Source organism: Harpia harpyja, chromosome 6 (genome assembly GCF_026419915.1).
Source record: "Harpia harpyja isolate bHarHar1 chromosome 6, bHarHar1 primary haplotype, whole genome shotgun sequence".
NCBI classification, from domain to species: Eukaryota; Metazoa; Chordata; class Aves; order Accipitriformes; family Accipitridae; genus Harpia; species Harpia harpyja.
In genome coordinates this window covers 66,479,853-66,492,938 of record NC_068945.1, presented here as the reverse complement: position 1 = coordinate 66,492,938, position 13,086 = coordinate 66,479,853, and the positions used below count along the sequence as shown (strand labels likewise).

At 43.8% G+C, this 13,086-nt stretch overlaps 1 protein-coding gene across 2 annotated transcripts in view; it reads right to left on the bottom strand.

The window, feature by feature from the left end:
* The window catches only part of PRKCQ (protein kinase C theta), a 63,887-nt gene that overhangs the window by 37,251 nt on the left and 13,550 nt on the right, over window positions 1-13,086 (bottom strand). For both annotated transcript variants that reach the window (XM_052790363.1, XM_052790362.1), the window contains exons 2-6: window positions 8,409-8,562; window positions 8,161-8,315; window positions 6,885-7,010; window positions 1,310-1,509; window positions 238-298 (exon numbers count right to left, since the gene is read on the bottom strand). In XM_052790363.1, coding sequence (XP_052646323.1) covers window positions 238-298; window positions 1,310-1,509; window positions 6,885-7,002 — 379 coding nt within the window. In that variant the 5' untranslated portion in view covers window positions 7,003-7,010; window positions 8,161-8,315; window positions 8,409-8,562. The remainder of the gene's footprint in view (window positions 1-237; window positions 299-1,309; window positions 1,510-6,884; window positions 7,011-8,160; window positions 8,316-8,408; window positions 8,563-13,086) is intronic.

Genomic DNA, 13,086 nt, shown 5'->3' with positions numbered 1-13,086 from the left:
GAATGATTTCAGAGGGAGCTGGCTCCTTATGTATCTATTCTGTTTTACTTAACATAATGAGAAAATCTATCATTTTAGTGGCAAAATGGCCAAAAATCTGCCTTGCAAATCACAGAGGAACAGTCAATCTTCATCCCCACCATACAATAAAAATCACTTTTCTGGAGCATTTCATTTTCATGTCTGCCCCACATAACCAGAAATCACATCTATCTATTAACAAATGAAATCACTTACCACTTATTTCCAGGAAGTATCTTGCATTCATCAGCATTCGGCCTTGAGGTTTCAGTTCTAGCTGGTTGAGATAAGTGAAAAATAGGAAAAAAAGACCAGTGCAATCATTAAACAGTCATTCAAAGAAGCAACAATAATTTCAGATGACTCAAGCTATCTCCTTTTCCCAGTGGGAACTGGTGAATGCCAATGAATGCTAATTTTTGGGTTGCTCATACCCATGTGGGGCAACAAGGCAGGGTAGGAGCAATTATAGAGAGAGGAGGCTAGATCACCTCTTATCAAACACTTGGAGCGACATGATAGAAGAGATAAACCACAGAAGCTGTAGGCAGGTTTTTAGACTCCAGCTCAGGACCAGCACTATCTATAGAGAAATCTCATGATTCCCAGTAGATCCTGAAGGGGCGAAGTGGGAGCACCTCAAAAAACCCAGCCAACTTCAGGCAGGTACTTAAAAGATGTTGAAATCTTTTAGACACTTGGTTCTACAAGTCTAACTTCCATTACAGCCCTTGATGCCACAAGCTTATTCCCTGGACCACCAGGGAACACAACCTTACATTTAGCATCCTTATGAAGACTGTTACTTCAAATTTACTCCACTATAACTCCAGTGATTTTAAAGGAGTTCCTCTGACATAACTCTGAAGTCGGGCAGCTGTGAATCAGTTACATGATATTAGATTAAATTTTTAAAGCTGTTTCCCCAGAGCACATAAAATAATTCACATTTAGCCACTCACATTACCATCTGTCCCCAATGGGTTTCCTAAGCAAAGATTAATACGTGGGCATGGCTCACCTGAACCAGAGTCCTTGCTAAGAGAAGGCACATGTTTCAATATAACAGCAGCAGGTAATATAAATGTGCCAAGCTCTTTTTTTCTGACATGCATGGAAGTCTTTCCTTCAAGTCATACCCAAGTATACTCAAAAAATTATTCCTCGGTTGGCAGCCAGTTCCTGCTGCCCTCCTGGTTACCGTCACAGCCTGGCACGGACACAAGGCATTCCCCTACCCCACAGCAGCACCCCATCCCAACCTGCAAGAGGAGATAACGATGCTCACCCATATCTCTGTTTTCCCATTGCTCTTTTTGCACCTTTCCGCCAGCACCTTGAGTTCCACCGTGGTCTCTGAAACCATTTCGGCACTTTTGTCCTTGACGACTATGTGCATGACCCTGCCGTTGTTGATATGGGCGTCAAAAGTGCTGTTCCAGGGTGGGTACATGGTGGGCTTCTTCTGCACGTACACTTGGCCATTTTCTGTCAACAAGAGGTGGTTTGGATTGACTGGACTCATCTGCACTAAGGCTCATGCTTCTCATCTGCGCTAAGGCCACCACTCTACAGTCCCTGCGACAGATCTGTGTTATTTACCCACTTTAAGGTCTCTCTCCTGGCACGGTGTGTAATGGACCATGTTGGAGTGTCTGAGGAGGTTACTATGTGAAGTGAAACCTAGGACGGGATTCATCTCACTTAACTTTAGGTGTCTACAATGTGTATGCCCATATCTGAGCTGCCTGAACATTGGCTCCATTCAGAGCCAGTGAAGAGAATGTAATCAATATAAATCAATGGAGTCAGGGTGTGTTCATTTGACTAAATACATACATCTACCTTAGAAAAGATAATTTCCACCCTTGACTCCATTAACTCTATTGAGTAGACCTCAAACGTAGACTCTGACAACATAGATACCCACTTCTAATCAGGCGAATCTCGTCATAGATAACCAGCTACAGGTATCATTTGTCCCATGGCAATGCAAAATCAAACAGGTTTGCTTCGATCCCCCCAAAAGCTGGCTGCACTTTGGGATTAAGGTTCAGCTGGAGCGCATGTCCAGTCAGTTGCTACATCTTGGCTAACTCAGGGATGTTAATATATGAACTGTCTTGCAGACCTGCAACCACATCCACAGCGGTGTAGAGTTTTCAACCTAGCAAACTTTTCCTGCACTTCTTCCTCATGCATTAATTCCTCTTCCTTCCCAGCAGACACATCTTAAAATGGTGAAGGGTATCTCTGAGGCTTAGCATTAGCTTGCAGACGGTTATCCCTAGTTAGTTGTCTCTGAAAAGACTCTCAGCCAGCTTTATTCATTTCATACAGCCCTGTAAAAGGCTTGGACACTTACTCAAGGTAAATTCTGTTTCACAGTTACCCTCTCCAAATTTTCAACCCAACAAATGCTGAAGCTGGAGGCATAACAGAACAAAAAGCAGTTGTGTGAGCAGCAGACCTGCGACTCCTGTCTCCTAAAGATCCTGCTCCTATTTCCAATAATCCCAGCCTTTCCTTTATCCCACCCAGCTGGAAGAGCACATCCAGCCGATAGCCTGGAATGTGACATGTGCTGGAGAAAATCTTTCCCTAGATGGGAGGACTAATTCGGGTTTCTTCCCTCTGCTCAGCTTTGATCTACACAGGCAGGAACTGGGGGATTTCTGAGGCTTGTACCACACATTCAGGATGGATTAAAATTGGTAAACAAGCTCCAAAGTTATGGAGGCAGGAGAGAAGGAGGAAAAAAAAAGGAAACGGTGACTCCTGATTGTGTAATATTCATGTCAGGAAATGAGAGAACGTTATTTTGGGAGAGAACAAATATCAGGGCTGTGAGATTATAACAAAACTCTCTCTTTATCACCCTGTACACTGGTTTCCTATGGAAGGAGAAAGAACTGCCATAGCCACTGATGTAAACTATACTTACTAGAGAGATTTAGGTTGAGAAAGTGGCTTCCTGAGGAGAGGCACGCAGGATCCTGCAACCAATACTGACTTGCTGAAATTTCACTCCACAGCCCAACACCTGGCTCTCACAAAGTGCTTTTGCACTTGTTTTGATCACACAAACTCGATTTGAGCTGCAGTCCGCTCTGACCGTCAGCACTGGTCTGCATCGCAAAACTGAGCAGAGATCATTCCTGCAGCATACAATCACTTCTCACACTTGTCCTGCCTGGTATGACAAGCGGTTGTGCAGCTAAATCTTAGGTTCAAATTCAGTTTCCCCAAAGTTTAGAGCAACTCAGTCTAAGGGGAATTCACCTCTATCAGTTAAGTGAGGTTGACTTTTCACATACGCAGATTTAGGCAATCATATACTGAGCTCATTGTCTGCAGGCTTAATTCATTCCCATCAAGCTTGCAAATATACATTTGACGCACTCTTTCAACAAAAGCAAACAAAATGAGCCATAAAAAATAGGACATAAACTTCCAAGCACCACGGAGAACAGAAATCTCAGTAAGGACCATTATTTCTTTGCTACATCAGTGAAACTCCGCGGATGTGAAACACAGCACTTGCAAAACAAGTGCTTTCGTTTGCATTGCACTCCGAAACATACGGCTTAAATAAACAAACCCTGGAATGTGAATGAACTGGCCAATATATGGGATCAGACAGTCACCCCCGGCGCATCCCCGCTGACGTCTGTGGAATTCTGCCAGGGATTAATCTAACCCTGGGTTCCTGAAAAATAAAATAGCATCTGTCTTTCCCAGGCAGCAGCCTCCACTGTAGCTGGGAGCACTTTTCCTGGAGGCTTGCTGAGTTCAAACACGGAGCAGGATCTTTCACGAAGCAAATGTCACCAAGACAGGTGGTAAAATGGCACCGGGCCGGGTGGCTTCTGAAGGCAGAAGTCATTTTTAAAGGGCAGGGTTTTTTATACCTCAGAGGTGCCTGTGATCTCTGAAATGTTTTGTCATCAGTAATAAATTGCTGTAACACTTCTAACTGTATGGAGGTATGGGGGGGGGGTTGTTGTTTTAAAGATTATATCATAAAATACCAGGGTTCCTTTTACAAAATAAGCAAGTGGAAAAAAAAAAAGGTTGCCCGAGTTCTTTCCTGAGCTTCTGAAATTCTTTGGGGTGGCCTTGTTATGACACCCCTGTGTCCACAGGTGATGTGCACTACTCCCAGACCCCTGGGGACCTGTGTCCCAATGACTTATTCATCACAGCTAGTCGACAAGGGACGGCCTTTGGCATGAACCCAAAGTCAGAGTCAAACTCCCTTTTTTTGGGAACCAAACACATTTATCATCTACCACTGTAGATGATAGCTCTGTCTGTAAAAAACAAACAAACAAAAATGCCTCACACTTTGCTAATGCTAAACATGGTATATATCTGATCCGTAATAGGACATTGCAAAAGTCAGAGCAGAGTCATCTACCAAACTGGTTCCAGCACAGAGCTTGCAGGGATTTGGGACTGGATCTATCCTGGATTCGGCTCTGGGTTTAGGCATGTCCTGCCCTGCATTCTGCACTCACCGCTCTATAGCAATCATTTGTCCTGAAGAAATCTTAGTGGCCGTGTGTCAGAGCACAGGATTATTTGCATCTCTTACCAGCTGTGCAGCTGACCCACGCCTGCACCTTGGACATGCCACTTCAGCCAAAATTTGCATATCAGGGCACCAATATAAATTTTTTTTTGAATCCTATTACCATTGAGTAGCAAGTGCTTTGTGAAATCAGGAAGCCAGAGAGCAAACCGTGATCAAAAAAATCACAAAGCAGGGACGCAGCTATTTCAAACACACTCAGCTGATGTTTGTCCTGAGACCTTCATTGCCTTTTGCCTTCTCTGAGCCTGTTTGAGCATGACAGCTCCTTGGGATGGTCACGTTGAGAGCATTTCTGGCATTTAAAGTCAGTCTCACCTCACTGAACATCAGACATTTACCTCTGAGCGGACTGTCTAAACTGGCCTTGGAGTCAGCGGAGAGCACTGGGCTTTTCTGGGGTGGGATTCAGCAGTACCCAGTATGGATGTCTTCTTCAAAACAAGATGAATCCCACCACAGAAATCCCTGTTTGTTCCCTTGGGTTCTAACGCAAGGGTAGCTGACTTGCTCTGATATCAACGTCCGTGCAGAAGACTGGAATTATAGGCGAGATGGATCCCACCGTGGCCTCATCTTGGCTTAGTCACCTTAAGGTAAGGTTAGCCATCTACACATTTAGACACCCTCCACCAGCAGCAGATTAACACCTCCCAAGGGTGGTTCAACCCCCCAAGAGGGGAGTCTGAGATGAATCAATCTCAGGAGGGTCCTGCGGCTATCACTGACATGACGAGAAGTGCCCCTGGCTGCCCCACCGTGCTCTGAGCAACGGCTAGACAAGTGCAATTACACCCCAGCAAACGTATATCTTCTATTAGAAGGACATCATTTTTCCTATATTCAATCCTCACTAATGGAGGAAAGTTCCCCAAACCACACTTTTTTATTTCTTGTTGGTAGAGGTATTATTATTATTATTATTATTATTATTATTATTATTAACTCTCAGGAGCACAAAAATTATATCCCTTAGTTAGTACATTTGTGTTCGTTAGGTGCCAGAAAAAGCTTTCAGCTCTGTGTAAGACAATAAATATAGGTCTGTTCTGACCAAATTGATTTTATTTACTTTTGAACTGACAGAAACTTCAATTTGAGTTATGGCTTTCAAAAGCCTCATTAAAGCAAACTGCCAAGCTCTGCACAGAGATGAAATAGGACATCTTTTCAGTAAAAAGTGAGATCCTAGAGATAACTTGTCATGCAGTATTTTCTTTCCTTTTGAATTTACCAGTCACCACATCTTTGAGAATCATTTAAAGTGTCATTTGAGCCAAACTAAAGTTCAATGTGATAAATGCAGACTCTTAAAAAACAAACAAACAAAAAAGCAAACAAATAAACAAAAATGCCCAGGGAAATACTGAATTGTTTTAAAATTCTAAAATCTCTTTTTTTAAACTACTTTAACATCCTCTGGAGATTAAAGTCACAGGGATTCTCAAGGTATAAAAAGGGATTTCTGTGTTGATTTAATTTTTTTCAAGAATCACAGCAGTCAAGTTAGGAATTTATCAAGGATTTAAGATAAACAACAGCCAATATGAGGAATTCCCTAACACTCAAGTTCTTGATCTTCATGATTCTTGAAAAGCAGAACGGAAGAACTTTTCATCCCCTCACTGGGACTATTTTTGTGTGTAAGACGTTTAAGAAGTGTTTTCCCAATGAGAACTCATCAGTCTTGTTCAATCAGGGAAAGTGTGCAATGATCCATGTATCCAGACATAGACAACAGCTTAGCAGGAGGTTTCATTTTCAAACACTTTACATAGTACAACAATTACATAGAGAAATTAACTCTCTCTGCAAAGGCTGAGGCTGTTTGAGAGCTATTTTTTTAAAAAATTATTGAAGTTGCTGGACCTGTCAGTTCCTCAAAAAAATGTGATAAACAAAGATAAGCAGGATATTTCTAGGACACCTAGATTTCACCTGCCTGGAGTCCCACTGACAAACCAGCAACTGCTCATAGAAAAGTGAAACCGAATACAGCTCAGCCCATCTGCTCTGTCACATGCAGAACTGTAATTCAGTTGATAATAACCTCAAATTGAAGACATAGGTTTGTTGGGCACCATCTTAAAATCAGATTGTCTTGCAGGCCATGCCAAACCCAAACTTGCACTGTGCTGAGACACAAAATGCACTTTACAAACCCTTATAAAGATTTACCAATGTGCTTCTTACACACCAGAAGTGACACAGTAAGGCGCACACAAGTCTTGTAAAAACTCATATGCATATTTAACATCTCCCCACTTACCTGACTCCACGGCTTCTTTAACCATCACGGCACAGTAAGGGTTAATCACCTCCCCCTGGGATGGCAGGTAAGGGCCACTGTCATAGTTGGATAAACCAATACGCAGAAAGGGAGACATGACAAGTCCTGTGTCAAACAAAAGACAGGCGATACTTGGGAAGAGTCTAAAAATTCCCTTGGTTTTAACCAGCCTCTTATCTCCGTTCGACAGGGTTACGCCGGCCGTTAGTTATCCATCCAGCTGGAGACTCTCTGACTTCCTCCACTGTCTAGCAAGACGATGGACTAACCGAGTGCTGCTTAACGTGCGTAAGGTAACGTAACTCAGCTGTCGGCTTAACCGCATAGCTGAACTCATCGCAGGGCTGGAAAGACCCGCGACGGCAGCTTTGAGTACTAGTCACTTGATGCCAGCCATCAGGAACGAGAATGACAATACACAGAAGCCAAATTGGGACTTTCTTGGCTGGGGTAACCTCTGCTGTAATTTATGTTGAGTCACGCGTTCAAGCACCCGAATGCTATGAGAATAGAAAGAGTTTCGGGAATACAAGGATGTTGGAAGCCTGCGAGCTGAACATGAAACTGTGAAATAACTGCGTGCTATTTATATACAGCATGGAAATGATCTCGGGCATTCAGCTGCCTGGGTGCTGACCCACATTCATAAGTCAAGCTATAAAGAGAAAATTCAGCTTATATGAACCACACTGTGTAGAGAATGGAGAAGAAAAAAAAAAAAAGATCTCAGGATAATTTTAAGCAGCTGAAAACAGAACCATATAAAACCAAGATGCCAGGAAACACAACAAAGCCTTGGGTTGGTCTCCTCTGTAGGCTTTTCCAGAGCTTCTAGAGAGAAGATGTAGTGAAACCAAAAGTTATTAACTGCTGTAGCTGGTGGCCATCATTGTGCCGCCTGGGCCCAACAACTAGGATTTACCACCCAACCCTTGTGTCAACTTCAGAGCTTGTCATTCCTGGCTCCCCTTCTAGTCAATGGGGAGCAAGAGGCTCTTTGATCTCGGCTGCAGATGTCTATGTCTTGGACCACCAAAGTTAAAAGACAGGAGTCTCGTCACCAGCTGTTACCTGTGAAATATATTGACAATACATTGTTCAACTACAACAGTAAAAAGTTGAAGGACTTCTGGTGTGGGATGCAGCCCAAATCTCTTCTCCTTTTTGCACATAAAATGTCCTATCCTAAGGGCAGCTTCTCTAGCCTCACATAGCCGAAGATCCAGATTCCTTCCTGGGAATGGCATTTTCTTACCTGTAAATAGTATTTTCCTGACAGACAAGTTCAGTCTCTGGCAAGAGGGTCTTCTCTTTTCATCACAGTTGTGCACAACATGGAAAGGATTTTCTCAGCTGAAAGAATGAGGATAACTGCTCCTCTGTCTGGGCTGACTTTAAAACTTGGACTCTCTGTTCAAGGAGACAGCAGGCAAGACCATCAAAGAGATAAGAAAACATGAGAAACCAAGACATAGCCCTTCACTTGAGTGTCTTCTCTCTTACCCAGCAGTGTGGAGCGATGAGTTTCCATCAGCCCCCTGTGCAAAAGTCTAGGCAACTGCAAAACTCAGAACAACTTTCTGTTAGTGTGTGGCCAGGTCGCAGCAGGTTGTTGTTTTGCTTGTGTCCTGGATATGGTGAGATCTTCTCCTTCTTCCTGCTTATAAAATGAAGACAAACAGCTACAGTTAGCACTGGGACCGAAACACCAACTATTCTGGCCCAAATATTCACAAATATCGAGCACTCATGCTGCAACACTTTCTGGCATTTTGGCAAACATGGCCCATGCAGCCAACTGCAGCTATTCTCTGATAGGGATTTCGGCAGGGAGGCTTCCCAGGAGGTTTCCCTAAATTTATTCCCCTACATAAGGCCAATTTATACAACGGACAGCACAGGAAGACTCTCCTTCCCATTTGAGCTCCTGGGTAGGTTAGCTAACAAAATGGGCTGAGTTTTCAGGAAAACGGCAAAGACTCATAAACCCTTTTGGATATTGCGCTTAAAAGAGAAGAAAACCATCAGGTTTCTGGGGAAGACAGGATAGGACAGAAAGAGAGAAAAAAGTCCTGTAACTCATGTCTACTGTGTATCCCTAGGTATGCACAGATTGTGGGCCACCAGCAGCTACCAGACCTCCTCTGAAGACTGCCCAAGGACCTCTGCATGTGGCATTGCCCTCAACTAGGAAAACACCAACACTTTCGCAATTTTACAGAAGCTAGTGGGAAAGGCAAAGCACCACCTGGGGCTGAATGCAGGAGATTAGGACGATCCTATTCTCCTCTGGATGAGAGCAACATCTCTCTGAAGGGTGTTTCAGAAACACATTAGCCAAGTGCCTGGATGAACTTGCTCTGGAAAGCCACTTGCATTTAGATGTTCAAGCACAGGTAGCTCTGTAAGGAGGAGCATTTGTGGCACTGCACAATAGTACAGTGAATGGTTTATGGGTGGCCCATGGTACAAAAAGTCTAAAATTTCTGCCTGGACTGACAGAAGCAGAGACATCCAATCAAATTAAGTAGGGAAAAAATCCCTTTAACCGTAAGAAATATATGTATATATATTTCCCCTCTCTGTTCTATGCAATTATTTAGCCATTTGTTTCAAAAACATAAGAAGCCTACTTAGCCTGAAGAAAAAAGGAAAACCAAATCAAATTGTCTCTGGCAGCAGAAGGGAAATCCAAGTAGCTGCATGTTCTGTCTGCTCTGTGTGTGAACAGAGATGTATTCTCTCTGCCTCTACCATAGTCCACTAATACTTCTGGTGACTGCTGGGCGAGAGAGGATTATGTATCCTCTTCCAAATCCCCAATTCCCACACCCTTGGCTTTAACAACCGCTTGTTCTATGAATGGGAGCAAAAGGAAGTGCAGAGAGGGCTGTAAGCACCCCCTTACCAGGACTTTCAAAACTCACCTTTAAAAACTCAGAATGCTAGCCAGAATTACTAGTCAACATGTTGTGCATCTAAGAACATGAGTGTTGCCAAAGGAAGCTGAAGTTTATTTGATGACTCCTTGGCACTAAAATGTAGTAATGCTATTGGCTTAAGAACTAAAGAAACAAAATGAGGGCTAAAAGTTTGAGCCTGGCACTCATCACATTTCAATGAAATCAATGTAGTTACAACATAGTTAAAACTGTGAAAGCATTTTGTCCTGCTAAATACATCACGGCTCCAAAAATCACTGGTTGGCTGTGCTACAAGATACCTGTTCAGATCTGTGGATCTGCTCCCTAAACAGTGACATTTAAAACTTTTCTTAGTCTTAAATCCTGGACACACCATCCCTCCTCTCCAGTGCAATACTTCATTTTGGCTCTGTACAATCAAGCACTTCACGAACAGGTTTCCCAGAGAGGTTGTGGAGTCTCCGTCCTTGGAGATATTCAAAAGCCATCTGGACATGGTCCTACTGGCTCCAGGTGGCCCTGCTTGAGCAGGAGAGTTAGACAAGATGACCTCCAGAGGTGTCTTTCAAGCTCAGTCAGCCTATTATTCTGTGAAAACATGGGTGGGACAGATCTCACCTAATCCTAGATGTCTACAGCATCTGTGTCTCCACATGAGGCAATTACCTGGACTCCTGAGAGAGAAACAGAAAAACCGGCACCCTTAGATCATCAGCTGGATCGATTTTAGACCCCTCTATTAGCACGTGATGAACCCATTTCTCTCCTTTGAGAGCAAAGGGGAATGCCTGGGGATGTTCACAGGGAGCACCTCCACAGTACACAGCTGGTTTTGCTCACATTCCTCAAGCCATTAAATTTCAAAAAAATCCCCTGCATTGTATCAGATCTAAAAGACTTACCCTGGGACTTCACATAAACCAGTCTATTGCGTGAGATGTTCTGCAGCCACCAGCAAACAGGCGAGAATTTTCTACCCAGCTGCAAAGCATGTAGGTTTGGCACACCTAGTGTTAGCACTAGCAGATCAACAGCTGCCCATGTAAGCTTTGCAAAGGCTGGCTAAAAGCTAGCTAAAATTGAAGTTTACTGTTGTACCAGTCTCGTGTGAGCACTCTGTCCTGGGGTAAATTTCTTCACCCTGTCCAATAAATCAGACAGATAACTGGTTTCCTGCTTCTCTCTCACTGTCTTTCCTGAAACCACCTTGGCTTTGGCCCAAACATCTGTTTTCCAGGTCATATCTCCAGCTTTTGCCACTGCAGGACTGCTACTTGGCTCGCATCCACAGCCATAAACAATTAAGGAACAACACAACTCAGCTCCAGCAGCAGCTCACTGTAATAGCACCAGTTTAATTTAACACTAGAAGCAGCTGCAATGGATATGGAGAGTGTCTGCTTAATTTCCCAGTGGAAAGGATACTATAAGGTACCTGAAAACTAAGGATGAAATGCATCTTTCTATAAAGGGCCACCTGCAACCTCTCCTCCAATAAAACACTAAATACAGGGTAATTGGGGTTCAGCAATACTGCTCCCTGCTTCGCTGGCGCAGAGGAGGTTTCCCCACTCTTGAGAATAATGCAACATGGAAATCATTCCCAGATGATATTAGGAAGTAATAAACTCTTTAATATCCTTACTCAATTGTGGTTAAGGAGAGATGAAGAAATGAGTTCCTGCTCCTAGTCAGAGGAAGAACTGCGTTGAGGACAGCTGCCTTTAGTGGGATTTATGCTTTTGTGTTTCACTGAATGAAAATGGATGCATGCACGATGCAGTAAAATGGCAATTTACTGAATGAGAGCCAACTGAGAGAGGAAGGGAAGTATTTCTGGATTTGAGATGCTGCTTCCCTAATGTCATAAAACTCTCATTTTCTAGAGGTCAGAGGGAATATTTCCAGCTCCCCCCCCTTTTTGAGGCAAAACTGTGCATGCAAAATGAGTTCATAATCTGAGGATCAGCATCACCAAGAGAGAAAGGAACCAGGAGTTATAGCTGAAGGCTATGAACTTTTCTTCACCCCCTGAAAGGCATGTCCCAGCCAAAAACGCAGCTCCTGACCCTGCAATGATCTGTTTATATAGCTGGTGGAGACCTGAACATGAGCATAACTCAACACACCTCAGGGTCTTCCTGCTGATTTCAAGAGCAACACTGAGCACCAACAGCGATGGCTGGAGTCCCTGTCTCTGTCCCCGGACTCCTCATATCCCACAGACGTCTGCATACAGTAGGGAACAGGGATCTAAATAACTCCCCTGAGCGCCTTTCGTTTTGGGTGCCCCTATCACCTGTTATTTCAATGGAGCTCAAACCAGCCTGTTTATAAAGGAGGAAGTTCAGAACCTCTCTGGGTGCCACCCAACATTTCTCACACTTTCTGGGTGCCACCCAACATTTCTCACACTTTCATTTTACAAGGGTGTGGATCAGAGGAGGAGGAGGAAAAGGAGGGGAACTTGCAGAGCCATTTAATTTTCCCTCTCTTCATAGTCAGCCATCCCATCTGGAACATGTCACAAAGGCGGCTGAGGGAGAGGGAGAGGAAAGGCAGGACCAGCGGCCTCTGATGGCATTGGTACAATACAAGACTCCATGCAACTAAAAAGGCTCCCAAAACTTCATGGAATGTCAAAACATAGGTGATGGTATCCACGCAAACCCTTCCCCATGGCTTGCAGGCACAGAGGACCCAGGCAAAGCATTTCTTCTGCCATATGGAAATGAGGCTTGCAGGCTTTTCTAGGGCCAATGGCAGGCACGGGAATGGGCATTTCTCTTTAAAAGTCTCTGGGACAGCTTGTGATGCTGTGTTGAGAGCAAGTTGCGTGTATCGGTAACAGGACCTGGTCTCCTATATATAGCCTACAAACATGGCTGTTTGGACTCTGCTGAGTTCACGTGGTTTCTTCCTGTTGCATTTGTTGTGTGCAAGGCAAGACCGGAGCCTCAGGTCTATTTCAGATCTTATACGTGATTTAGCTACAGTGGAGTTAACGCAGGTGAACAGATTTACAGCTGTGAAAGGGTTGGTATTCATACCACTGGGGCAATTACAGAAAATTGCTGCTGGGAATGCCAGTGGTCATTGCATACATCCACAGACTCTAGGACGGAATCTACAACCATTCTACCAGGTACATGTATAGCTGGGTCTCAAAAACTGAATTTGTGCTTTGCTATCCTTAGGTCTCTGCATAACAATTGCTTAAACCTGACCGAAATGCAGGCTATGTCCAAAGACATGGT